This window comes from Heterodontus francisci, chromosome 4 (genome assembly GCF_036365525.1).
Source record: "Heterodontus francisci isolate sHetFra1 chromosome 4, sHetFra1.hap1, whole genome shotgun sequence".
NCBI lineage: Eukaryota > Metazoa > Chordata > Chondrichthyes > Heterodontiformes > Heterodontidae > Heterodontus > Heterodontus francisci.
The window spans coordinates 152,700,489-152,727,836 of record NC_090374.1 but is presented as its reverse complement, the minus strand read 5'-3'; the positions used below and the strand labels follow the sequence as shown (position 1 = coordinate 152,727,836).

General features: G+C 41.6%; 3 protein-coding genes across 7 annotated transcripts in view; all 3 read left to right on the top strand.

Moving 5' to 3' along the window:
* Positions 1–27,348, top strand: part of LOC137369315 (uncharacterized) — a 265,372-nt gene that overhangs the window by 84,462 nt on the left and 153,562 nt on the right. For all 5 annotated transcript variants that reach the window (XM_068030360.1, XM_068030358.1, XM_068030361.1 and 2 more), the window contains one exon: positions 5,086–5,230. In XM_068030360.1, coding sequence (XP_067886461.1) covers positions 5,086–5,230 — 145 coding nt within the window. The remainder of the gene's footprint in view (positions 1–5,085; positions 5,231–27,348) is intronic.
* LOC137368606 (uncharacterized) lies at positions 13,057–13,917 on the top strand (the record flags this gene model as incomplete). Its single annotated transcript, XM_068028751.1, has 1 exon — positions 13,057–13,917. A coding segment is annotated over one exon (861 nt), but the record flags the coding sequence as incomplete, so codon positions are not given.
* Positions 15,178–15,885, top strand: LOC137368604 (uncharacterized; the record flags this gene model as incomplete). The annotated part of the gene is made up of 1 exon (XM_068028750.1): positions 15,178–15,885. A coding segment is annotated over one exon (708 nt), but the record flags the coding sequence as incomplete, so codon positions are not given.

The window sequence follows — 27,348 nt, the reverse complement described above, 5'->3', positions numbered from 1 at the left end:
AGAATAGAGAGCTGTTAGCAAAATATTCTGGATTTCCCCATTTCCTGAATTTGCTTGAACTCCTTCTCATTATAGGAACGTTAATTTGGCATTACCATTAAATTTCCCCCTTCTCGTTTGATATAACCATGATATGCTGCTCCCTTTTTGGAGCATGTAAACAAATTGTTGCCTATCTGAATCAATAAGGACAACACACCATGATCTATTCATTTTTATCAATTAATTAATCAAACTTTTACCAGCTCTCTGTCAAGGATGTAGCATATGTATCCCAAAGTGGAATAGTAACAAAAGGCTGTGTTTGAACTCTTGAGGTTTAATTAATTGAGAAAAATAGTGAACAGTGATATCCAGTTTGTAACTTTGACCCTTCCTCATCCCTCAAGTGCCTCCAAGAAAAGATTCATTGAGGGGCTGCACTCAGCAACAGATTGGGCCATTCTGGACAAACTATTTCACCTTGTACACTAGTTCTAATTTTCTGGACAAGGCCTGTGCTTGAAAGGGGTAAATTCAAATGATATTTGTGAGTGTTTAGTCAGTCTGTGGAACAGACACCCTAGGGAGATGGTGGAAGCAGGTAGCATTGATTCATTCAAATGCAAATTAGTTAAATTTCTTGCAGAAAATAAAATTTTTGGATGCAGTTTGAGTAGTTTAAGACATGACTTGTAAATGTAACATGATTGGGAGGACGAGATAACCTCTGGTTCCCAAAGCTTTCCACCACTGGGATTTCCTTGTGTCATTTCAGGTATACTGTAGACTAGTTTAGGTCAACAACTCCAATATCATTATCATGCAGCTACCAGGATTGTAGGTGAACTAGATGGACCTTTGTTATTTTTTGATCTAGGAATTCATATGTTCTATGCTGAATATCATATTGCTGAGTCTCCAGAATTACCTGCAGTGTGCGAGTCTCCCTAACTATAGATAATCAGAGGCATAGAGTTATACAGCACAAAAACAGGCCCTTCGACCCATCGTGTCCGTGACTGCCATCAAGCACCTATCTATTCTAATCCCATTTTCCAGCACTTGGGCCGTAGCCTTGTATGCTATGGCGTTTCATGTGCTCATCTAAATACTTCCTAAATATTGAGGGTTCCCGCCTCTACCACCCCTTCTGACAGCGTGTTCTGCATTCCAACCACCCTCTGGGTGAAAAAGATTTTCCTCAAATCCCCTCTAAACCACTTGCCCCTTCCCTTAAATCTATGCCCCCTGGTTATTGACACCTCCGCTAAGAGAAAAAGTTTCTTCCTATCTATGCCCCTCATAATTTTGTATACCTCAATCAGGTCTCCCCTCAGCCTTCTCTGCTCTAAGGAATACAACCCTAGCCTATCCAGTCTCTCTTCATAGCTGAAATGCTCCAACCCAGGCAACATCCTGATGAATCTCCTCTGCACCATTTCCAGTGCACTCACATCCTTCCTATAGTGTGGCGACCAGAACTGTACACACTAGTCCAGCTGTGGCCTAACTAGCGTTTTATACAGCTCCATCATAACCTCTCTGCTCTTATATTCTATGTCTCGGCTACTAAAGGCAAGTATTCCATATGCCTTCCTAACCACCTTATCTACCTGTAAGGCTGCAAGGAAGGTAGATTGAGAGCAAAGGAGATTCTGGCTGTATGAAGAAAGCACATCCAGTGGTGGTTGAGAATGGGTCATAAGAACATTATACTATAAGAGCAGGAGTAGGCCATTTAGCCACTCAAGCCTGTTTTACCAGATAATGGATGATCTGTGTGTCTCCTCTCCATATCCCTTGATATCCTTATCCAAAAGAAATTACCAATCTCAGTCTTAAAAATGTTCAATTGTCCCAGCATCTTTTGGGAGAGAGTTCTAGATTACCAGTACCCTTTATATGAAATAAGGGCTTCCTGGTTTCACTTCTAAACTGCCTAGCTCCAATTTTAATATTGTGCTCCCTTTTTCTGGATTTTCTCACCAGAGAAAATAGTTTCTCTATATCTACCCTATCGAATCCTTGCATTATTTTAAATAGCTCAATTAGATCACCCCTCAACCTGTATTCCTTTTGAGTTTGTGACTTTTGTCCTCATAATTGAACATTTAAGATTCTTTATTATTCTGGTGAATCTGTGCTATACTATTTCCAAGGCTAGTATATCTTTCCTGAAGTGGGTGACCCAAAACTGAAAGCTGTATTCCAGATGGGGTCTGGCCAAGGCTTGGTACAACTGAAGCATAACTTTTTCTCTCTCCCTTCTCTGAGAAATTGGAAATACAACTGAGTATCATCAGAGGACAGTTAAGAGTCAACCATGTTGCTGTGGGACTAGAGTTACACATAGGCAAGTTTCCTTCCCTAAAGGAGCCAGTTGGGTTTTTATAATCCCACAGCTTTGTGATCAGTTTTACTGATGCCAGCTTTTTATTTTCAGATTTTAAAAAAGTCTGAATTCAAATTCTGATTGTTTGATTTTTAAGCTTGCATTTTCCAGATTACTAATCCAGTAACATAATCACTACACTTACATACCCATACAATGCACTCCCATTACACAAAACTGTCAGGTGTGATAATTTGTAAAATGTACCCTTTGCCCCATAAATTTAAATAATATATATATAAAACTCTAATACCAACGCATCCTGAAATATACAATGATGCAAAGGGCACAACTTCTCGGCCATCTAACTTTTTATAGAGCATACGTGGTTGGACTTTAACCTCTTACACTGGTATCGATTGTTGAGTCCTTCTCTGATCCAGCCCATCACCGCCCTTTAATGGGCGGTCGGACTATAAACATTTCTTCTGTACAGAAATGTATTGGTCAGCACAGTCTGGTCCTCAATATTAAGGGCATGAATTTTATCTCAACTGCCCTATGGAGGCTGTGCTGTTTTGCTGGGGTGTGCTGCGCCACCAACTCCTTCTGGCGCAGCATGACCAGTGCGCTCTTGAGAAGGGTACCTGCGTGAATGTCCCCAGCATCCACCGGAAGCCTGTGAAGGAGCACCATCTGACATCACACAGCCCAACTGGCTGATGCGACGCCAGGATACTTGATTAGGACAATGCAGGCCCGAGCCACAAATTTGCACATCACTCTTCAAACAACAAGCACTGAGCTGCGAGTTGAGCCCTGCACTCGAGTTCCTTTGAGGGCCTGGCAGCCAACATGCAGGTATGGTAATTTTTAAGCACTTCCATTGCAAAATGTCTGAAAGTACTCGAGTGTTTTCGAAATTGTTGAGGTGAGTTACTGCACCTCACAGGGAGAGCAGAGTATTAGGTGACCTCCACAAAAAGGTTGCAGCAGGTGTGGAGGCAGCACCTGTGGGTCTGCATCATGACAGGGAAATGGAGCAGAGACTGCGGAGAGAGCAAGCTGTGTCATTCCCTCTGCCAACTGGGCGCTGGACTCCTTTATGCTCCTTGACAGTGACAGTAGGCTGACTGGCGGGTCAGCCAATGCACCCAGTATCTCAGTAGGCATGCCCATCAGTGCAGTCCTGTATACTGCCCCATCAAGGTTCTACTGAGTCCTCTGCAGCAGAACACATCTGTGACCTTGCCCACTGGTGGTGAGCTGGCAAGTGAACCATCCTTTTCTTCTGGCCTGGCTGCAGCCCACTCATGCCCAGGGGACTCATCACATGCTGATTCCAACTCTGTACTTGTCTCCAAGGTACATGCAGTACCAGTATCTGAGCTGGTGGCTGTGTGTCAAATCAACTGATTGGTCCTCTTTAGTGCTGTTGTTGCTCTCTCTCATCCTCCTTAGACTGCTATGGCTGGGCAGGCAACTGTTCTTGGGTGTCCAAAAGCAGGAAATCAGAAGAGGAAGGTTGGTGAGAGGGGTGGGTGGGAAGCAAGAGGTCCATGGTCACACCATCAGCAGTTTGCTTATGATGCTGGGTAGAAGGATGAGGGTGAGCTGGGAGTTGAGAAAGGGCATAAGGCAGAAACATATTGCCGTCGTCCATGTTCTGAACGAGGCCGAATGCCACAGGCTCTGTCGAGGCTGGCCCGATGATGCAAAGAGCCATCCCCTCTGTAGGACTTAGGAGATACAGGCTTCCTTGTCCCCTGCTGGTTCTGCTCTGCTCCCTTGTATTGTGTGCTATCTTATCCTGCAAGAGAGAGGGCAAAACGTCAGTGATTATGTGCATGCCATAACTGAATAGCTGGAGGATGTGGGTTCAGTGAGGGATGGGTGTGAGGCTGGTAGTATTGATAGGTGTGTGGGACTGAGGTGGAATATCTGAATGTTGGGTGAGAGTCCTGAGTGCTGCTGGATGAGAGATAAGGTTGTGGTGCATTGAGCAGCATGAGGGGTTGATGGTGGGGTTGTAGGAGATGTCATGTGAAGATGCATTCACTGACCTTGATCACCCACGTGGTGCCAGGTCTGTGGGTTCGGACCTCAAGAGTTGATCTCGCTGGCCCACTGGCCCTCCCTCCCAGCCCCTCACTAAACTGTTGCTGCTCTCCTCCACCACGAATGTCTCCAGAGCCATGTCCATCGCCCTGAAACCCTCTTTCTGCCCTGGCATTCCATTTTCCATGTTTTAAGTTCCATCTATTTAATGTAGCTTCCCTTTAACTAAAGACAGATCAACTTTAAGAGGAACACGCTGGCTGCATCACGTGCTATTAGCAAAATACTGATCAGCTCACCACTAAACACAGAGGAAGCCAGCAATGAGGAGGACGCTCTCAGCCTGATGCTACAATCACGCTAATCACGTAAGAGCAACAGATTTTGCATGCTGCCCACCTCCCAAGAAAACCAGCGTGGGCAGATTGCAAATAGTGACTCCCCCTCCCATACCCGAAGAAAATAGGGTAGCTAAATTTTTAGCCCTAAGGATCTTTTAGCAATCTATTTAAATACCATTCAGCAAAACTCTTAGTAGCAAATGCTCAAGCAACAAACTTCGTAGCTAGTCACTGTTTCATTTGTCTCCTAACACACTTAAGGTTTCGAATGAAAACCTTTTAATGTTCATGTTTGTTGTAGTTATGGTTGCTAGACTTATTAACTATTACTGGACATGTAAATGTGTAATTTTGTCTTTGTGACCTAATCAGGCTCATCTCCAAAATAAGGAACATACCATTCCCAGAAAGCACCAATGCAGCACAACACCTCCTCCTGTTCATTTCAGCACTAATTCCCAAGGCACTTGCATCGCTGTTGACCTCTTTTACGGTGGAACTAGCTGGATCAGACAAGGTACACCCATCTCTCCCTTATACTGTTCCGAAGACTGTGACCAGAGTTGATCAGAATAATTTCTGGCTACAATTATTGATCATTTAATTTAAATGTTGATTTCCGTGTATTACTACTTCCTCGCAGTCTGACCCTTTCTTTCTCGCTGAGTAAAACATTGCTGACTGTTCTTTAAGCCTATTTACTTGCCTGTTCCTTCTAACTATTTCTTTTCTGTATTGTGGTGCACTCTTTCATCAGACTGTTTCTGTTTCTCCTCCATTCTGTAGCTTTGTCTCAGTGGCCTGTTTTGAAGGTATCATCTTACAACTCTTCCTCAGGTAATTTTAGTATATTGGCCTCTAAATATTCCAAATTTTGGTGTACACCGTCACAGATTTATTTGATAATTAATCATAATTTAAACACTTTGGTTAAACTAGGTGTCAAAACTAACCTGCAGATGTGTCAATTTATTTATATTTGTTTCTATTCATCTCCTGATTTTGATATCTGTGGAATTAATGATTGCTAATTTCATTGTTTTTATATATATATATATATATATATATATATATATATATATATAATTTACTGCCAGCCTTGGTGCATGTTTTCTGGGAAAGTTCATCTGATTGGTTCCCTACTACTGCAACAACAACTTGGTTTCATAAGAACACACTTAATGTAAAACATACCAAAGTGCTTCACAGGAGCATTATCAAACAAAGTTTGATAATCATAGGAGATATTGGGACAGGTGAGCAAAAGCTTGGTGAAATAGATAAGTTTTAAGTAAAGTCTAAAGGAGGAGAGAGAGGTGGAGAGGTTTAAGGAGGGAATTCAAGTTTTAGGGCTTTGGCAGCTGAAGGCAGGGCTGCCAGTGGTGGAGCGATTAAAATTGAGAATGCACAAGAAGTCAGAATTTGAGGAGCACAGAGATCTAGGAATAAACTGAGTATAACATGAATGCAAAAGAATTACTTCATCCAGGCTTAAGCCAAGAAGGCAACTTTGGGTTGATCCATTAAACATGTGTTCCCAGTGGGGCATTGTGTTCAAAGGGAGCTAGTTGAATAATCAGCACTAAAGTGTTGTAATCCTGTTGCTACTCCTTACTCGAGTGCAGCTTCCCCTGTTCATCTGAAATTCAATATTGGGTACCAAATGTGCCACTGAAGTATTACAGCCTATTCAGTTAAACCAGAACCAGTACAAAATGTTCAGCATCTTCAAAAGCACTAATGGCAGAGGTGCTCACTCTTGATACCCTACTCTGAGAGCAGCAGGGATTCCCTGTGAGCAGTAGGATATCCCTATTCACGGCTGTGAAAAATTTGTGAAATCAACCATTTTGTGAACTTTGTGCATTTTGCTGATTTGACACAAGGCCGAACTTGCTGATTGATAGATGAGGGAGGTCTTCTGGTGCAGTTTTGAGAGAAGCAGTCTCGAGTATTAGCAGACAAGTGAGAATGCCAGAATGAGCAAAATCAAAAATGGCCACAACCATTAATTCAGCACATCGAGTGAAAGAATTTGGAAGCCAAAATTCTGCATGCTGAAGCTGTACTGTTTTTGTACAAGTTGCAATATTTTAATGGATCACACACAGCGGGCAATGGTTCAGCGCCACTTGGAGTCCGAAAATCATTGCAGTTGAAAGAGAGCATCTGACACTACGCTGCTGAAAAATGAACATGTAAGAAAGCAAGCAACGGATTTAATTTTTTTTTTAAGAAGTTGACAGAAAGCTCAGAAAATAGTCAGCTGGTTACAGTGAAACTTGTGGATGCTTTTGCAAGTGCCAACATCCCATTGGAAAAACTTGATGCTGCAGGCATTCATTTAACATAATGTGCAAAATGGTGGTTGCTTGCCAAGTGCAAATAAACTGACAGGACTACCTACTGAAGGGTTTTTGTTGCACGGTGCGAGGAGATGAACTCTGTGGAATGCAGAATCCACCACTTTGCAAGGCTAGCGTGACATTGTCTGACAGTTCGAAAAACTGAACGTGGAGGGAGTTGTGTCCAAACATGGACACGTGTTTACAGTGCAGAGATAGGGCATGAGGAAAGATATTTACAGGTTGCTCCTTGCTCACGTGCAACCATTGACTTCAGTGAGCAAAGAATGTGGCCTGTTTAGTCAGCTTTTTACAACCGTTTTTGAGTATACAATAAATGCCATTTGAAAACAAACCTTTTTTTGTTTTAAATAGATCATTTTCATGGTTTGTTGTGACATGGTGAAATTTACAATTTAAATATGTAAAATCAAGAAATTCACGATTGTTAAAATGCCATGACTGAAATTTGTAAAATTTGGCTGTGAATTTGGTGGTATTAATCAAGAAAAAACTTATAGAAACTAATTTCTACAATTTTAATTGATTGATTATATGGCACCTTGACCTGAGGAAGTCTGGTCTCGTGTAACACACATGTTGAGCTTCTTAACTTGCTCAGAGGATGTAAACATGACATTGTGGTAAAGATTTGAAACAACTGTTGGTTGGTAAGATACCAACTCTGAACAGGATGCGTTTTGAAAGAAAATTGATGACCAGGAACATCTTATTTTGAATGTCTGTCTACTTTTAAAGTATTTTATAGAACTGGAATAATTATTCAGCATAACTTGGGAAAGAATTTTTCATCATAGAAAAGGTCTCTGTTGTCTCAATTTTTTTTTTTTGGCCTTTCAAGAGGTACATAAGTGATGTCAGGTCTGTTTATTTTAGTCACTTATGGAATGTAGGTGCTGCTGGCAAAGCCAGCATTTATTGTCCATCCCTAATTGCCCTTTGAAGATGGTGACTGCCTTTTTGACAACTGAGTGGCTTGTTAGGCCGTTCCAAGGGCAGTTATTTGTCAACCACATTGTGGGTCTGGAGTCACATATAGTCTGGACAGCAGGTTTCCTTCCCTAAAAGACATTAGTCAATTAGATGGGTTTTTACGACACTCCAGTAGTTACATGATCACCATTACTGATGCCAGTTTTTTATTCCAGTTTCATTTAATTAATTGATTTTAAATTCCCAGCTGCTGTGGTGGAATTTGACCACGTTTCACCAGATTATTATTCCAGGCCTCTGGATTAGTAGTCCTGTAGCATAACCACAATGCTACTGTTCCTGTAGGAGTGTGAGAGTATTCTGATGGTGTCAAAACATGTTCATGCCTTGAGTTCCACCCTGCCCCACCACCCAAAGTCTGAGGTTTCAGAACAAGCATTGGGTTCTTGCCACAGGAGGGCCTCAGCAATATACCAAAGCAGATCTTGTATTAGTCTAAATGGATGTTGCAGCATTTGAAATTAACCAATAGGTGGCGTGCAGATTTTCTTTTTGCAAATGCTGCATTTAAGACCCATGACTTTCATCCACACACTGCTCATTAGATGTATACAGTAATGCCAACCCCACCAGCTCATACATCAAGAGACAGACTCTTAAAAATCCAGTTTTGTTATATAAATCATTAGTTGTTTCTTTTTCCAAACACAAACCAATATAGAAAAAAAAACTGAAAACCTACAGAATTGTCAAAAAGGAGAACATATCTCCTTGGAATTGCCTGCCAAATATTAACAGCATAGGAACTAGTGAGCTCATTTGCCCTCTAGGAAAATACCATAGCAATATGTAAATCTAGGCAATACTTAAATTAAAATGCTCTACAAGGAAATCTTAACAAATCCCTGGGTTTGGTGATCCAGTGGAGATTGCACTGAACTGGAAAACAAATCAGAGGAGCTGGAAATCCTGCTGAATGCAAAATGCAGTTATTTGTACAAATAGCTTCTCGGGTATGGGCTGTTTCTCAGTCAATAAAATATTAGGAGTTTGCACCTTACTGAATAATCTTGGAAATGTAAGGCCCATTGTGTACACAAATCTTTCACTAACCTTCCACTGTAAAAACATAAACAATTCAGAGAAGATGAATAAAATCTGATTGAAGTTTTAGAACATTTAAAACCCATCACTAGATCTGGTAGAGCAGCACTAACTACAAGTTTCAGGAAGCTGCATCATCTAAGTGACCAGTCTGAGGTTGTCCTCTTGCCTGGACAGACTGGCACGATGTCAATGTTATATCCCGTGTGCAAGCCCCCTTTGGTTCGCTGTTCTTCCTGGTATAGAAGTTACCTTCAGGCTGCTGTCAGCCAGAACCCTGCGCATGCTATCTGCCCCATGAATACCGGCGCTGCCATCCCTGTAAACTTTGGGGAAAGCCTCTGCCTTTTTCACTCGGCTCAGAAATTGTGTCTCTTGCAATGAGTTCCTGAGAGTTGACCTGTATATGTATATATTTTCATTCTATGATTTAAAGCACTGTACATCGATTCAAAAAAATTGGAATAAAACCTGTGCTGTGGCCTCTTCTGTTCCCATCCCCTCATCTTTGCCCCACCTCCTCTTTATACCCCTCTTTTTAAAAAAAAAACGAGATGGAATACAATGTTCAGTATGGTCTGGTGATGTAAAGAGGAGTTTGAGATTCAGCTCTTCCACGCCCACAAGGAAGCCATTTTTTGTTAAATTATCATTTTGGCCCTTTTTTGTGCCTGCTACTCCTAGTGAGGCTGGCACCAGGCACTGAATATGGCTGCCAAGGGTTAAAATACACTTGGTGTCTGATGTCAGGGCCTTGCCTAGGCCAAGGACATTGCTGACTGCCCAAACAACACTTGCTAAAATGGAAGCAAGCATAGAGATCATAGTCATTTACAGCATATATTGACATCGTGTCCAGTCTGCCCAGGCAAGAGGACAATGGTTTCCTTGTGGGCCTGGAAGAGCAGAATCTCAAATTCCTCTTTACATCACCAGACCATACTGAAAATTGTATTCCGTTGTTTTTTTTTAAAAGAAGGAGAGGGATAAAGAGGAGAAGGTAGGGCAAAGATGAGGGGGTGGGAAGAGAAGATAGCACAGCACAGGTTTTACTCTGATTTTTTTGTATCTATGTACGGTGATTTAACTTAAATCATAGAATGAAAATATATACATATACAGGTCAACGCTCAGGAATTCATTGCAAGAGACACATAGAGTCCATGCCAGCTCTTTACAGCAATCCAGTCAGTCCCACTTCCCTGCTCGATCCCCGTAGCCCTGCAAATTTATTTCCTTCAAGTGTCCATCCAATTTCTTTTTGAAATCATTGTCTCTGCTTCCACCACTCTCGTGGGCAGAACATTACCACTCACTATGTTTTAAAAAAAAAGTTCTTCCTCACATTCCCCTGCATCTCTTGCCCAAGCACAATCTATGTGCCCTATTCCTTGTGCCATCAGTAAATAGGAACAGATTTTCCCTTGTCTAATTTATATAAGCCTGTCATAATCTTTTACACTTCTATCAAATCGCCCCTCAATCTGCTTTGTTCCAGGGAGAACAACCCCAGCTTTTCTGACTTAACTTTGTAACTAAAATTCCCCATCGCTGGAACCATTCTGGTAAATCTCCTCTACACCCTCTCAAGGACCCTCACATCCTAAAGTGTGGTGACCAGAACTGGACGCAGTACTCTGGCTGTGGCCTAACCAAAGCCTTATAAAGGTTCAGCATAACTTCCCTGCCTTTGTACTCTATGCCTCTATTTATGAAGTCCAAGATCCATATGCTTTGCTAACCACTCTCTCAATATGTCCTGCCACCTTCAGATCGATGCAGTGGACCCCAGGTCCCTCTGTTGCTGCACAGTCTTGGCTCCCCATTTATTTTCTGATGCAGGTGGTTTATATCATCCTCACTGTTTGCAACTGCTCTAAATTGTGTCATCAGAAAATTTTGAAACTCTGATTGGATCTTGGGATACTTATGTATAGCAACAACAAAAAAGCAGTGGTCCTAGCACTGACTCATGGGGAACACCACTGTCTGCCATTCTCCAGACTGAAAAGCAACCAAGCAGCCATTTACAATGACTCGCTGTTTTTTCTGCCCTTGAGCCAACTTTTTAATTCAATTAGACACTAACCCTTCTATTCCATTCGCCTCAATTTTGTTAGCCAGCCTTTTATGTGGTACTTTGTCGAACGCTTTCTTAAAATCCATATAGACAATATCCCTACATTTTCTTCATCAGTCTTCTCTGTTACTTCATCGAAAAATTCAATTAGATTGGTCAAGTATGATGTACCTTTTACAAATCCATGCTGGCTATCCTTAATTAACTAAAACCTCTGAGTGTCTGATTTTTTTTTTTCCCCCCTGATTATTGTTTCGAAAACCTTGCCCACCACTGATACTAAACGAACTGGCCTGTAGTTGCTAGGACTGTCTTTATACCCTTTCTTGAATAAGGGTGCCGATTTGCCACTCTCCAATCCTCTGGAGCCTGTCCCGTCTCTGGGGAAGACTGGGAGATTATGGCAAAACCTTCTGCGCTCTCCACTCCCACTTCCTTTAGCAACCTGGGATGCAAGCTACCTGGACCTACCTACCTGAAACATAGCCAGCCTTTCCAGTACCTCCTCAATCTCAATTTTTACTCTATCCATTGCCTCTACTGTCTCTGCTTCTATAGTTATTTTGTCAGCATCCTCTTTCTTAGTAAACATTGATCAAGCACTCATTAAATATTCTAGCCTTGCCCCATGCCTCTAGGCACGTTTTACCCTAATAGGCCCCACCTCTTAACACCCGCTTACTGTTTACATGCTGGTAAAAGATTTTTGGGTTCCCTTTTATCTTGACTGCCACTGTATTCTCATATTTCCTCTTTGCCCATCTTATTTTCTTCACCTCCCTTCTCAACTTATTGTATTTGGCCTTGTTCTCACTTGAACAATTCACCTGGCATGCATCATATACTTTTTTTTGTTTCATCATAATCTTTATCTCCCTCGCCATCCAAGGGGTCTTGATTTTGGTTTCCCTACCTACTGCTGCTGTTGTAATGTACCTAACCTGTACGTGAAGCATCTCTTCCTTTAGAGATAACCCATTGTTCTGTTGCAGTTTTGCCGGTCAGTCTTTGGTTCCATTTCATCCTGGCTAGATCCCTTCTCGCCACATTGAAATTAGCCCTCTTCCAATCTAGCCATTCTACCTTATGTCATTCCTTGCTTTTCTGCATTACTAGTCTAAACCTTATGATATGATGATCACTCTTACCCAAGTGCACCCCCAGACTCTTGGTCCACTTGCCCCACCTCATTTCCCAGCACCAAATCCAGCAATGCCTCCTTTCCAGTTGGGTCAAGAACATACTGGTCAAGGAAGTTCTCCTGAACACAATCGAGACATTACGTCGTCTCCGTCGTCGTCTTCGTCTTCCTCGTCTTCCTCGTCTTCCTCGTCTTCCTCGTCTTCCTCGTCTTCTTCGTCTTCGTCTTCATCGTCTTCTTTGTCTTCGTCTTCATCTTCTTCCTCTTCCTCTTCCTCTTCCTCTTCTTCCTCTTCTTCCTCTTCATCATCATCTTCTTCCTCTTCATCATCATCTTCTTCCTCTTCATCATCATCTTCTTCCTCTTCATCATCATCTTCTTCCTCTTCGTCGTCATCTTCATCTTCTTCGTCGTCTTCTTCGTCTTCGTCGTCTCCGTCGTCTTCTCCGTCTCCGTCGTCTTCTCCGTCTCCGCCGTCTTCTCCGTCTCCGTCTTCTCCGTCTCCGTCTCCGTCGTCTCCGTCTCCGTCTTCTCCTTCCTCTTCTTCTTCTTCTTCGTCGTCTTCCTCTTCTTCGTCGTCTTCCTCGTCTTCTCCGTCTTCGTCTTCTCCGTCTTCATCGTCTTCGTCTTCTCCGTCTTCGTCTTCTCCGTCTTCGTCTTCTCCGTCTTCGTCTCCGTCTCCGTCTTCGTCTCCGTCTCCGTCTTCGTCTCCGTCTTCGTCTTCTCCGTCTTCCTCGTCTTCGTCTTCCCCGTCTTCGTCTTCCCCGTCTTCGTCTTCCCCGTCTTCGTCTTCCCCGTCTTCGTCTTCCCCGTCTTCGTCTTCCCCGTCTTCGTCTTCCCCGTCTTCGTCTTCCCCGTCTTCGTCTTCTCCGTCTTCGTCTTCTCCGTCTTCGTCTTCTCCGTCTTCGTCTTCTTCGTCTTCTTCGTCTTCTTCGTCTTCTTCGTCTTCTTCGTCTTCTTCGTCTTCTTCGTCATCTTCGTCATCTTCGTCTTCGTCATCTTCGTCTTCGTCATCTTCGTCTTCGTCATCTTCGTCTTCTTCATCTTCGTCTTCGTCATCTTCATCTACGTCTTCATCTTCGTCATCTTCGTCTTCATCTTCGTCTTCATCTTCGTCTTCATCTTCGTCTTCATCTTCTTCGTCATCTTCTTCGTCTTCATCTTCTTCGTCATCTTCTTCGTCATCTTCTTCGTCATCTTCATCATCTTCATCTTCGTCATCTTCATCTTCATCTTCGTCATCTTCATCTTCATCTTCATCTTCGTCATCTTCATCTTCATCTTCGTCATCTTCTTCGTCATCTTCGTCTTCGTCTTCATCTTCATCTTCATCTTCATCTTCTTCATCATCATCTTCATCCTCTTCTTCATCTTCTTCATCTTCTTCATCTTCTTCATCTTCTTCATCATCTTCATCATCTTCATCATCATCTTCGTCTTCATCTTCTTCATCATCTTCGTCATCTTCGTCATCTTCGTCATCTTCTTCCTCATCATCTTCATCTTCATCATCATCTTCATCTTCATCTTCATCTTCCTCTTCATCATCTTCATCTTCATCCTCTTCGTCATCTGCTTCATCTTCATCCTCTTCGTCATCTGCTTCATCTTCATCCTCTTCGTCATCTGCTTCATCTTCATCCTCTTCGTCATCTGCTTCATCTTCATCCTCTTCGTCATCTTCATCCTCTTCGTCATCTTCGTCATCTTCATCTTCTTCGTCATCTTCTTCTTCGTCGTCTTCATCTTCATCATCATCATCTTCTTCATCTTCTTCGTCATCTTCTTCTTCGTCATCTTCTTCTTCGTCATCTTCTTCTTCGTCATCTTCTTCTTCGTCATCTTCTTCGTCATCTTCTTCATCTTCATCTTCTTCGTCATCTTCATTTTCTTCATTTTCGTCATCTTCGTCTTCATCTTCGTCATCTTCATCTTCGTCTTCGTCTTCATCATCATCTTCATCTTCATCTTCATCTTCATCTTCATCTTCGTCATCTTCATTTTCATCTTCATCATCTTCACCCTCTTCTTCATCTTCTTCATCTTCTTCATCATCTTCATCATCTTCATCATCATCTTCGTCTTCATCTTCTTCATCATCTTCTTCATCTTCGTCATCTTCGTCATCTTCTTCCTCATCATCTTCATCTTCATCTTCTTCATCTTCATCTTCATCTTCATCCTCTTCGTCATCATCTTCATCTTCATCCTCTTCGTCATCTGCTTCATCTTCGTCATCTTCGTCATCTTCTTCATCTTCATCTTCTTCGTCATCTTCTTCATCTTCATCTTCTTCGTCATCTTCTTCGTCATCTTCTTCGTCATCTTCTTCGTCATCTTCTTCGTCATCTTCTTCGTCTTCTTCATCGTCTTCTTCATCGTCATCTTCTTCGTCTTCTTCATCGTCTTCTTCTTCATCTTCTTCGTCATCTTCTTCTTCGTCATCTTCTTCTTCGTCATCTTCTTCTTCGTCATCTTCTTCGTCTTCGTCTTCGTCTTCGTCTTCGTCTTCGTCTTCGTCATCTTCAGCATCTTCATCTTCATCCTCTTCGTCATTTTCTTCATCTTCATCTTCTTCGTCATCTTCTTCGTCTTCGTCTTCGTCTTCGTCTTCGTCATCTTCAGCATCTTCATCTTCATCCTCTTCGTCATTTTCTTCATCTTCATCTTCTTCGTCATCTTCTTCGTCATCTGCATCTTCGTCATCTTCGTCGTCTTCGTCATCTTCTTCATCTTCGTCGTCTTCTTCGTCTTCTTCATCTTCATCATCTTCGTCTTCTTCATCTTCATCATCTTCGTCTTCTTCATCTTCATCATCTTCTTCATCTTCATCATCGTCATCGTCATCTTCATCTTCATCTTCATCTTCGTCATCTTCATCTTCATCTTCGTCATCTTCATCTTCGTCATCGTCGTCGTCGTCTTCGTCGTCGTCGTCGTCTTCGTCGTCGTCTTCGTCGTCGTCTTCGTCGTCGTCGTCTTCGTCGTCGTCGTCTTCGTCGTCGTCGTCTTCGTCGTCGTCGTCGTCATCTTCTTCGTCGTCATCTTCTTCATCATCTTCGTCGTCTTCTTCGTCATCTTCGTCATCTTCTTCGTCATCTTCATCATCTTCATCTTCTTCATCTTCTTCCTCGTCATCTTCCTCGTCATCTTCCTCGTCATCTTCATCTTCATCTTCTTCGTCATCTTCTTCGTCATCTTCTTCGTCATCTTCTTCGTCATCTTCTTCGTCATCTTCTTCGTCATCTTCTTCGTCATCTTCTTCGTCATCTTCATCTTCATCTTCTTCATCATCATCTTCATCTTCATCCTCTTCGTCATCTTCTTCATCTTCCTCTTCATCTTCATCATCTTCCTCTTCATCTTCATCATCATCATCTTCATCTTCATCATCTTCATCTTCATCCTCTTCGTCATCTTCATCATCTTCGTCATCTTCTTCGTCTTCTTCGTCATCTTCATCTTCTTCATCGTCATCTTCTTCGTCTTCATCTTCATCTTCATCTTCATCTTCTTCGTCATCTTCATCTTCATCATCTTCTTCGTCATCTTCTTCTTCGTCATCTTCATCTTCATCCTCTTCGTCATCTTCTTCTTCTTCATCTTCATCCTCTTCGTCACCTTCTTCGTCATCTGCATCGTCATCGTCATCGTCCTCTTCGTCCTCTTCGTCCTCTTCGTCCTCTTCGTCCTCTTCGTCCTCTTCGTCCTCTTCGTCATTTTCTTCATTTTCTTCATTTTCTTCATCTTCATTTTCTTCTTCATCTTCATCTTCATCTTCATCTTCATCTTCATCATCTTCATCTTCATCTTCATCTTTATCTTTATCTTTATCTTTATCTTTATCTTCATCATCTTCCTCTTCCTCTTCATCATCTTCGTCCTCTTCCTCTTCATCATCTTCGTCCTCTTCCTCTTCCTCTTCATCATCATCTTCCTCTTCCTCTTCATCATCTTCGTCCTCTTCCTCTTCCTCTTCATCATCATCTTCCTCTTCCTCTTCATCATCTTCGTCCTCTTCCTCTTCCTCTTCCTCTTCATCATCTTCGTCCTCTACGTCTTCCTCTTCATCATCATCTTCCTCTTCCTCTTCATCATCTTCGTCCTCTTCCTCTTCCTCTTCCTCTTCGTCCTCTACGTCTTCGTCATCTTCGTCATCATCGTCTTCATCTTCATCTTCATCTTCATCTTCATCTTCATCGTCTTCATCTTCATCTTCATCTTGATCTTCGTCTTCGTCATCTTCGTCTTCGTCTTCGTCGTCGTCTTCGTCTTCGTCTTCGTCGTCGTCTTCGTCTTCGTCATCTTCGTCATCTTCGTCATCATCATCTTCGTCATCATCATCTTCGTCTTCATCTTCATCTTCGTCATCTTCATCTTCATCTTCGTCATCTTCATCTTCGTCATCTTCATCATCTTCATCATCTTCCTTTTCATCATCTTCATCTTCTTCGTCATCTTCATCATCTTCATCATCTTCCTTTTCATCATCTTCATCTTCTTCGTCATCTTCATCATCTTCGTCATCTTCCTTTTCATCATCTTCATCATCTTCTTCATCTTCACCATCTTCATCTTCACCATCTTCTTCATCTTCATCTTCGTCATCATCTTCATCTTCATCTTCGTCATCTTCGTCTTCATCTTCGTCGTCATCGTCTTCATCTTCGTCATCTTCGTCTTCATCTTCGTCGTCATCGTCTTCATCTTCGTCATCTTCGTCTTCATCTTCGTCGTCATCGTCTTCATCTTCATCATCTTCGTCTTCATCTTCGTCGTCCTCTACTTCTTCATCTTCTTCTTCGTCATCTTCGTCATCTTCGTCTTCGTCGTCTTCGTCGTCTTCGTCGTCTTCGTCGTCTTCGTCTTCGTCATCTTCGTCATCATCATCTTCGTCTTCATCATCTTCGTCTTCATCATCTTCGTCTTCATCATCTTCGTCTTCATCATCTTCGTCTTCATCATCTTCGTCTTCATCATCTTCGTCTTCATCTTCCTTTTCATCATCTTCATCTTCTTCGTCATCTTCATCATCTTCATCTTCACCATCTTCATCTTCACCATCTTCTTCATCTTCATCTTCTTCATCTTCATCTTCGTCGTCATCTTCGTCTTCATCTTCGTCATCTTCGTCTTCATCTTCGTCGTCATCGTCTTCATCTTCGTCATCTTCGTCTTCATCTTCGTCGTCATCGTCTTCATCTTCATCATCTTCGTCTTCATCTTCGTCGTCCTCTACTTCTTCATCTTCTTCTTCGTCATCGTCGTCTTCGTCGTCTTCGTCGTCTTCGTCGTCTTCGTCTTCGTCATCTTCGTCATCATCATCTTCGTCTTCATCATCTTCGTCTTCATCATCTTCGTCTTCATCATCTTCGTCTTCATCATCTTCGTCTTCATCTTCCTTTTCATCATCTTCATCTTCTTCGTCATCTTCATCATCTTCATCATCTTCCTTTTCATCATCTTCATCTTCTTCATCTTCACCATCTTCATCTTCACCATCTTCTTCATCTTCATCTTCTTCATCTTCATCTTCGTCGTCATCTTCGTCTTCATCTTCGTCGTCATCGTCTTCATCTTCATCATCTTCGTCTTCATCTTCGTCGTCTTCGTCTTCATCTTCGTCGTCATCGTCTTCGTCATCTTCGTCTTCTTCGTCTTCGTCATCTTCATCTTCTTCGTCTTCTTCGTCTTCGTCATCTTCATCTTCTTCGTCTTCTTCGTCTTCATCTTCTTCGTCATCATCTTCATTTTCATCATCTTCATTTTCATCATCTTCATTTTCGTCATCTTCATCTTCGTCATCTTCATCATCTTCATCATCTTCCTTTTCATCATCTTCATCTTCTTCATCTTCTTCATCTTCATCTTCATCTTCTTCATCATCTTCATCTTCATCTTCATCTTCACCATCTTCTTCATCTTCACCATCTTCTTCGTCTTCATCTTCGTCGTCTTCGTCATCTTCGTCTTCGTCATCTTCTTCGTCATCTTCGTCTTCGTCATCTTCGTCTTCGTCATCTTCTTCCTCTTCATCTTCGTCATCTTCATCTTCGTCATCATCTTCATCTTCATCTTCGTCATCTTCGTCTTCATCTTCGTCGTCATCGTCTTCATCTTCATCATCTTCGTCTTCATCTTCGTCGTCATCGTCTTCATCATCTTCCTCTTCATCATCTTCGTCCTCTACTTCTTCATCTTCTTCTTCGTCATCTTCGTCTTCGTCGTCTTCGTCGTCTTCGTCATCTTCGTCTTCGTCTTCGTCGTCTTCGTCGTCTTCGTCTTCGTCATCTTCGTCATCATCATCTTCGTCTTCATCATCTTCGTCGTCTTCATCTTCGTCTTCATCATCTTCGTCTTCATCATCTTCGTCTTCATCATCTTCGTCTTCATCATCTTCGTCTTCATCATCTTCGTCTTCATCTTCCTTTTCATCATCTTCATCTTCTTCGTCATCTTCATCATCTTCATCATCTTCCTTTTCATCATCTTCATCTTCTTCATCTTCACCATCTTCATCTTCACCATCTTCTTCATCTTCATCTTCTTCATCTTCATCTTCGTCGTCATCTTCGTCTTCATCTTCGTCGTCATCGTCTTCATCTTCATCATCTTCGTCTTCATCTTCGTCGTCTTCGTCTTCATCTTCGTCGTCATCGTCTTCGTCATCTTCGTCGTCATCGTCTTCGTCATCTTCATCATCTTCATCATCTTCCTTTTCATCATCTTCATCTTCTTCATCTTCATCTTCATCTTCATCTTCTTCATCATCTTCATCTTCATCTTCATCTTCACCATCTTCTTCATCTTCACCATCTTCTTCGTCTTCATCTTCGTCGTCTTCGTCATCTTCGTCTTCGTCATCTTCTTCGTCATCTTCGTCTTCGTCATCTTCGTCTTCGTCATCTTCTTCCTCTTCATCTTCGTCATCTTCATCTTCGTCATCTTCATCTTCATCTTCATCCTCTTCGTCATCTTCTTCTTCTTCTTCCTCTTCATCTTCGTCATCTTCATCTTCATCTTCTTCATCTTCTTCCTCTTCATCTTCGTCATCTTCTTCCTCTTCATCTTCGTCATCTTCTTCATCTTCATCTTCGTCATCTTCTTCATCTTCATCTTCGTCATCTTCTTCATCTTCATCTTCGTCATCTTCACCATCTTCATCTTCACCATCTTCTTCATCTTCACCATCTTCTTCATCTTCACCATCTTCTTCGTCTTCATCTTCGTCGTCTTCGTCATCTTCGTCTTCGTCATCTTCATCTTCATCTTCTTCCTCTTCATCTTCGTCATCTTCTTCCTCTTCATCTTCGTCATCTTCATCGTCATCTTCATCGTCATCTTCATCTTCATCTTCATCCTCTTCGTCATCTTCTTCATCTTCTTCCTCTTCATCTTCGTCATCTTCATCTTCATCTTCTTCATCTTCTTCCTCTTCATCTTCGTCATCTTCTTCCTCTTCATCTTCGTCATCTTCTTCATCTTCATCTTCGTCATCTTCTTCATCTTCATCTTCGTCATCTTCTTCATCTTCATCTTCGTCATCTTCTTCCTCTTCATCTTCATCGTCATCTTCGTCATCTTCATCTTCATCTTCGTCATCTTCGTCATCTTCATCTTCATCTTCGTCATCTTCTTCATCTTCATCTTCGTCATCTTCTTCATCTTCATCTTCGTCATCTTCTTCCTCTTCATCTTCGTCATCTTCATCGTCATCTTCATCTTCATCTTCATCCTCTTCGTCATCTTCTTCATCTTCATCTTCTTCCTCATCCTCTTCATCTTCCTCTTCATCATCTTCATCATCATCTTCATCCTCTTCGTCATCTTCTTCATCTTCATCATCATCTTCTTCTTCATCTTCATCTTCTTCGTCATCATCTTCTTCATCTTCATCCTCTTCATCTTCATCTTCTTCGTCATCTTCTTCATCTTCATCATCTTCATCTTCATCTTCATCTTCATCCTCTTTATCTTCATCTTCTTCGTCATCTTCTTCGTCATCTTCTTCATCTTCGTCATCTTCTTCGTCATCTTCTTCATCATCATCTTCATCATCATCTTCATCATCTTCATCTTCTTCGTCATTTTCTTCATCATCATCTTCGTCATCTTCATCTTCATCATCTTCATCTTCTTCATCATCATCTTCATCTTCATCTTCATCCTCTTCGTCATTTTCTTCATCTTCATCTTCGTCATCTTCTTCGTCGTCTTCGTCTTCTTCTTCGTCTTCGTCGTCTTCGTCATCTTCGTCATCTTCATCATCTTCATCTTCATCTTCAGCATCTTCATCTTCATCTTCATCCTCTTCGTCATTTTCTTCATCTTCATCTTCTTCGTCATCTTCTTCGTCATCTGCATCTTCGTCATCTTCTTCGTCATCTGCATCTTCTTCATCTTCGTCGTCTTCGTCGTCTTCGTCATCTTCTTCATCTTCGTCATCTTCATCTTCATCTTCAGCATCTTCATCTTCATCCTCTTCGTCATTTTCTTCTTCATCATCTTCTTCATCTTCTTCTTCTTCATCTTCATCATCTTCGTCATCATCTTCTTCTTCTTCGTCATCTTCGTCGTCTTCGTCATCTTCGTCATCTTCGTCATCTTCGTCATCTTCATCATCATCTTCATCTTCATCTTCATCTTCATCTTCATCTTCATCTTCATCTTCAGCATCTTCATCTTCATCATTTTCTTCATCTTCTTCGTCATCATCTTCATCTTCTTCATCTTCTTCTTCGTCTTCTTCGTCATCTTCGTCGTCTTCTTCGTCATCTTCGTCATCTTCGTCATCTTCCTCTTCGTCATCTTCGTCATCTTCCTCTTCGTCATCTTCGTCATCTTCCTCTTCGTCATCTTCGTCATCTTCCTCTTCGTCATCTTCGTCATCTTCCTCTTCGTCATCTTCGTCATCTTCCTCTTCGTCATCTTCGTCATCTTCCTCTTCGTCATCTTCGTCATCTTCCTCTTCCTCTTCCTCTTCCTCTTCATCATCTTCATCTTCCTCTTCATCATCTTCATCATCTTCGTCATCTTGATCTTCATCATCTTCATCTTCATCTTGATCTTCATCATCTTCATCTTCATCTTGATCTTCATCATCTTCCTCTTCATCATCTTCGTCATCTTCGTCATCTTCCTCTTCCTCTTCATCATCTTCCTCTTCATCTTCATCTTCATCATCTTCCTCTTCATCATCTTCGTCCTCTTCCTCTTCATCATCTTCGTCTTCTTCTTCATCTTCTTCTTCGTCATCTTCTTCTTCATCTTCTTCGTCGTCTTCGTCATCATCTTCGTCTTCGTCGTCTTCGTCTTCATCGTCGTCTTCGTCGTCTTCGTCGTCTTCGTCGTCTTCGTCGTCTTCGTCATCTTCCTCTTCGTCATCTTCGTCATCTTCCTCTTCGTCATCTTCGTCATCTTCGTCATCTTCCTCTTCGTCATCTTCGTCATCTTCGTCATCTTCCTCTTCCTCTTCGTCATCTTCGTCCTCTTCCTCTTCCTCTTCCTCTTCATCATCTTCATCTTCCTCTTCATCCTCTTCATCCTCTTCATCATCTTCCTCTTCATCCTCTTCATCATCTTCGTCCTCTTCCTCTTCATCATCTTCGTCTTCTTCTTCTTCATCTTCTTCTTCGTCATCTTCTTCTTCATCTTCTTCTTCGTCATCATCTTCGTCTTCGTCGTCTTCGTCATCATCTTCGTCTTCGTCGTCTTCGTCATCATCTTCGTCTTCGTCGTCTTCGTCTTCATCGTCGTCTTCGTCGTCTTCGTCTTCATCGTCTTCGTCGTCTTCGTCATCTTCGTCATCTTCGTCATCTTCCTCTTCGTCATCTTCGTCATCTTCCTCTTCCTCTTCGTCATCTTCGTCATCTTCCTCTTCCTCTTCGTCATCTTCGTCCTCTTCCTCTTCCTCTTCGTCATCTTCGTCCTCTTCCTCTTCCTCTTCCTCTTCATCATCTTCATCTTCCTCTTCATCCTCTTCATCATCTTCCTCTTCCTCTTCGTCATCTTCGTCATCTTCCTCTTCGTCATCTTCGTCATCTTCCTCTTCGTCATCTTCGTCATCTTCGTCATCTTCCTCTTCCTCTTCCTCTTCGTCATCTTCGTCATCTTCGTCATCTTCCTCTTCGTCATCTTCGTCATCTTCGTCATCTTCCTCTTCGTCATCTTCGTCATCTTCGTCATCTTCCTCTTCCTCTTCATCATCTTCGTCCTCTTCCTCTTCCTCTTCCTCTTCATCATCTTCATCTTCCTCTTCATCCTCTTCATCTTCCTCTTCATCCTCTTCATCATCTTCATCTTCCTCTTCATCATCTTCATCTTCCTCTTCATCATCTTCATCATCTTCGTCATCTTGATCTTCATCATCTTGATCTTCATCATCTTCATCTTCATCTTGATCTTCATCATCTTCATCTTCCTCTTCATCATCTTCATCTTCCTCTTCATCATCTTCATCATCTTCATCTTCATCTTGATCTTCATCATCTTCATCTTCATCTTGATCTTCATCATCTTCATCTTCATCTTGATCTTCATCATCTTCCTCTTCATCATCTTCGTCATCTTCGTCATCTTCCTCTTCCTCTTCATCATCTTCATCTTCCTCTTCATCATCTTCGTCATCTTCCTCTTCATCTTCATCATCTTCCTCTTCATCATCTTCGTCCTCTTCCTCTTCATCATCTTCGTCTTCTTCTTCTTCATCTTCTTCTTCGTCATCTTCTTCGTCATCGTCTTCGTCGTCTTCGTCATCATCTTCGTCTTCGTCGTCTTCGTCTTCATCGTCGTCTTCGTCTTCTTCGTCATCATCTTCGTCTTCGTCGTCTTCGTCATCATCTTCGTCTTCATCGTCATCTTCATCTTCATCTTCATCCTCTTCGTCATCTTCTTCATCTTCATCTTCTTCCTCATCCTCTTCATCTTCCTCTTCATCATCTTCATCATCATCTTCATCATCTTCATCTTCATCCTCTTCGTCATCTTCTTCATCTTCATCATCATCTTCTTCTTCATCTTCATCTTCTTCGTCATCATCTTCTTCATCTTCATCCTCTTCATCTTCATCTTCTTCGTCATCTTCTTCATCTTCATCATCTTCATCTTCATCTTCATCTTCATCCTCTTTATCTTCATCTTCTTCGTCATCTTCTTCGTCATCTTCTTCATCTTCGTCATCTTCTTCGTCATCTTCTTCGTCATCTTCTTCATCATCATCTTCATCATCATCTTCATCATCTTCATCTTCTTCGTCATTTTCTTCATCATCATCTTCGTCATCTTCATCTTCATCATCTTCATCTTCTTCATCATCATCATCATCTTCATCTTCATCTTCGTCATCTTCTTCATCATCTTCGTCGTCTTCGTCGTCTTCGTCTTCTTCTTCGTCTTCGTCGTCTTCGTCATCTTCGTCATCTTCATCATCTTCATCATCTTCAGCATCTTCATCTTCATCTTCATCCTCTTCGTCATTTTCTTCATCTTCATCTTCTTCGTCATCTTCTTCGTCATCTGCATCTTCGTCATCTTCTTCGTCATCTGCATCTTCTTCATCTTCGTCGTCTTCGTCGTCTTCGTCATCTTCTTCATCTTCGTCATCTTCATCTTCATCTTCAGCATCTTCATCTTCATCATTTTCTTCGTCATCTTCTTCGTCATCATCTTCGTCATCTTCTTCGTCATCATCTTCGTCATCTTCTTCTTCGTCATCTTCATCTTCTTCGTCATCTTCATCATCTTCATCATCATCTTCATCATCATCCTCTTCGTCATTTTCTTCATCTTCATCTTCATCTTCGTCGTCGTCTTCGTCGTCTTCGTCTTCTTCTTCGTCTTCGTCGTCTTCGTCATCTTCGTCATCTTCGTCATCTTCATCATCTTCATCTTCATCTTCATCTTCATCTTCAGCATCTTCATCTTCATCTTCATCCTCTTCGTCATTTTCTTCATCTTCATCTTCTTCGTCATCTTCTTCGTCATCTGCATCTTCGTCATCTTCTTCGTCATCTGCATCTTCTTCATCTTCGTCGTCTTCGTCATCTTCTTCATCTTCGTCATCTTCATCTTCATCTTCAGCATCTTCATCTTCATCCTCTTCGTCATTTTCTTCTTCATCATCTTCTTCATCATCTTCTTCTTCATCTTCATCATCTTCGTCATCTTCTTCTTCTTCTTCTTCATCTTCGTCGTCTTCGTCGTCTTCGTCATCTTCATCATCTTTGTCATCTTCATCATCTTCGTCATCTTCATCATCATCTTCATCTTCATCTTCAGCATCTTCATCTTCATCATTTTCTTCATCTTCTTCGTCATCATCTTCGTCATCATCTTCTTCATCTTCGTCATCATCTTCGTCATCATCTTCTTCATCTTCGTCATCATCTTCGTCATCATCTTCTTCATCTTCGTCATCATCTTCGTCATCATCTTCTTCATCTTCATCTTCATCTTCATCTTCATCTTCTTCATCTTCTTCTTCATCTTCTTCGTCATCTTCATCTTCTTCGTCATCTTCTTCGTCATCTTCGTCATCTTCGTCATCTTCGTCATCTTCGTCATCTTCCTCTTCGTCATCTTCGTCTTCGTCATCTTCGTCATCTTCGTCGTCTTCATCATCTTCGTCATCTTCGTCGTCTTCGTCATCTTCATCATCTTCGTCATCTTCATCATCTTCGTCATCTTCATCTTCATCTTCAGCATCTTCATCTTCATCATTTTCTTCATCGTCATCTTCTTCGTCATCATCTTCGTCATCTTCTTCTTCGTCATCTTCATCTTCTTCGTCATCTTCATCTTCTTCGTCATCTTCTTCTTCGTCATCTTCATCTTCTTCGTCATCTTCATCTTCTTCGTCATCTTCATCTTCGTCATCTTCATCATCATCATCTTCATCTTCTTCTTCATCTTCTTCTTCTTCGTCATCTTCGTCATCTTCGTCATCTTCGTCATCTTCGTCATCTTCCTCTTCGTCATCTTCGTCATCTTCCTCTTCGTCATCTTCGTCATCTTCCTCTTCGTCATCTTCGTCATCTTCCTCTTCGTCATCTTCGTCATCTTCCTCTTCGTCATCTTCCTCTTCGTCATCTTCCTCTTCGTCATCTTCGTCATCTTCGTCATCTTCCTCTTCGTCATCTTCGTCATCTTCGTCATCTTCCTCTTCGTCATCTTCATCTTGATCTTCATCATCTTCCTCTTCCTCTTCATCATCTTCGTCATCTTCCTCTTCCTCTTCCTCTTCATCATCTTCATCATCATCTTCATCATCTTCATCTTCATCCTCTTCGTCATCTTCTTCATCTTCATCATCATCTTCTTCTTCATCTTCATCTTCTTCGTCATCATCTTCTTCATCTTCATCCTCTTCATCTTCATCTTCTTCGTCATCTTCTTCATCTTCATCTTCATCTTCATCTTCATCTTCATCCTCTTTATCTTCATCTTCTTCGTCATCTTCTTCGTCATCTTCTTCATCTTCGTCATCTTCTTCATCATCATCTTCATCATCTTCTTCGTCATCTTCATCTTCTTCGTCATTTTCTTCATCATCATCTTCGTCATCTTCATCTTCATCATCTTCATCTTCTTCATCATCATCTTCATCTTCATCTTCATCCTCTTCGTCATTTTCTTCATCTTCATCTTCATCTTCGTCATCTTCTTCATCATCTTCGTCGTCTTCGTCGTCTTCGTCTTCTTCTTCGTCTTCGTCATCTTCATCATCTTCATCATCTTCAGCATCTTCATCTTCATCTTCATCCTCTTCGTCATTTTCTTCATCTTCATCTTCTTCGTCATCTTCTTCGTCATCTGCATCTTCGTCATCTTCTTCGTCATCTGCATCTTCTTCATCTTCGTCGTCTTCGTCGTCTTCGTCATCTTCTTCATCTTCGTCATCTTCATCTTCATCTTCAGCATCTTCATCTTCATCATTTTCTTCGTCATCTTCTTCGTCATCATCTTCGTCATCTTCTTCTTCGTCATCTTCATCTTCTTCATCTTCATCATCATCTTCATCATCATCTTCATCTTCATCTTCATCTTCATCCTCTTCGTCATTTTCTTCATCTTCATCTTCATCTTCATCTTCGTCGTCGTCTTCGTCGTCTTCGTCTTCTTCTTCGTCTTCGTCGTCTTCGTCATCTTCGTCATCTTCGTCATCTTCGTCATCTTCATCATCTTCATCTTCATCTTCAGCATCTTCATCTTCATCTTCAGCATCTTCATCTTCATCTTCATCCTCTTCGTCATTTTCTTCATCTTCATCTTCTTCGTCATCTTCTTCGTCATCTGCATCTTCGTCATCTTCTTCGTCATCTGCATCTTCTTCATCTTCGTCGTCTTCGTCATCTTCTTCATCTTCGTCATCTTCATCTTCAGCATCTTCATCTTCATCCTCTTCGTCATTTTCTTCTTCATCATCTTCTTCATCATCTTCTTCATCATCTTCTTCATCATCTTCTTCATCATCTTCATCATCTTCGTCATCATCTTCTTCTTCTTCTTCATCTTCGTCGTCTTCGTCGTCTTCGTCATCTTCATCATCTTTGTCATCTTCATCATCTTCGTCATCTTCATCATCATCTTCATCTTCATCTTCAGCATCTTCATCTTCATCATTTTCTTCATCTTCTTCGTCATCATCTTCGTCATCATCTTCTTCATCTTCGTCATCATCTTCGTCATCATCTTCTTCATCTTCATCTTCATCTTCATCTTCATCTTCATCTTCTTCATCTTCTTCATCTTCTTCTTCATCTTCTTCATCTTCTTCGTCATCTTCGTCATCTTCGTCATCTTCTTCGTCATCTTCGTCATCTTCGTCATCTTCCTCTTCGTCATCTTCGTCATCTTCCTCTTCGTCATCTTCGTCTTCGTCATCTTCGTCATCTTCGTCGTCTTCATCATCTTCGTCATCTTCGTCGTCTTCGTCATCTTCATCATCTTCGTCATCTTCATCATCTTCGTCATCTTCATCTTCATCTTCAGCATCTTCATCTTCATCATTTTCT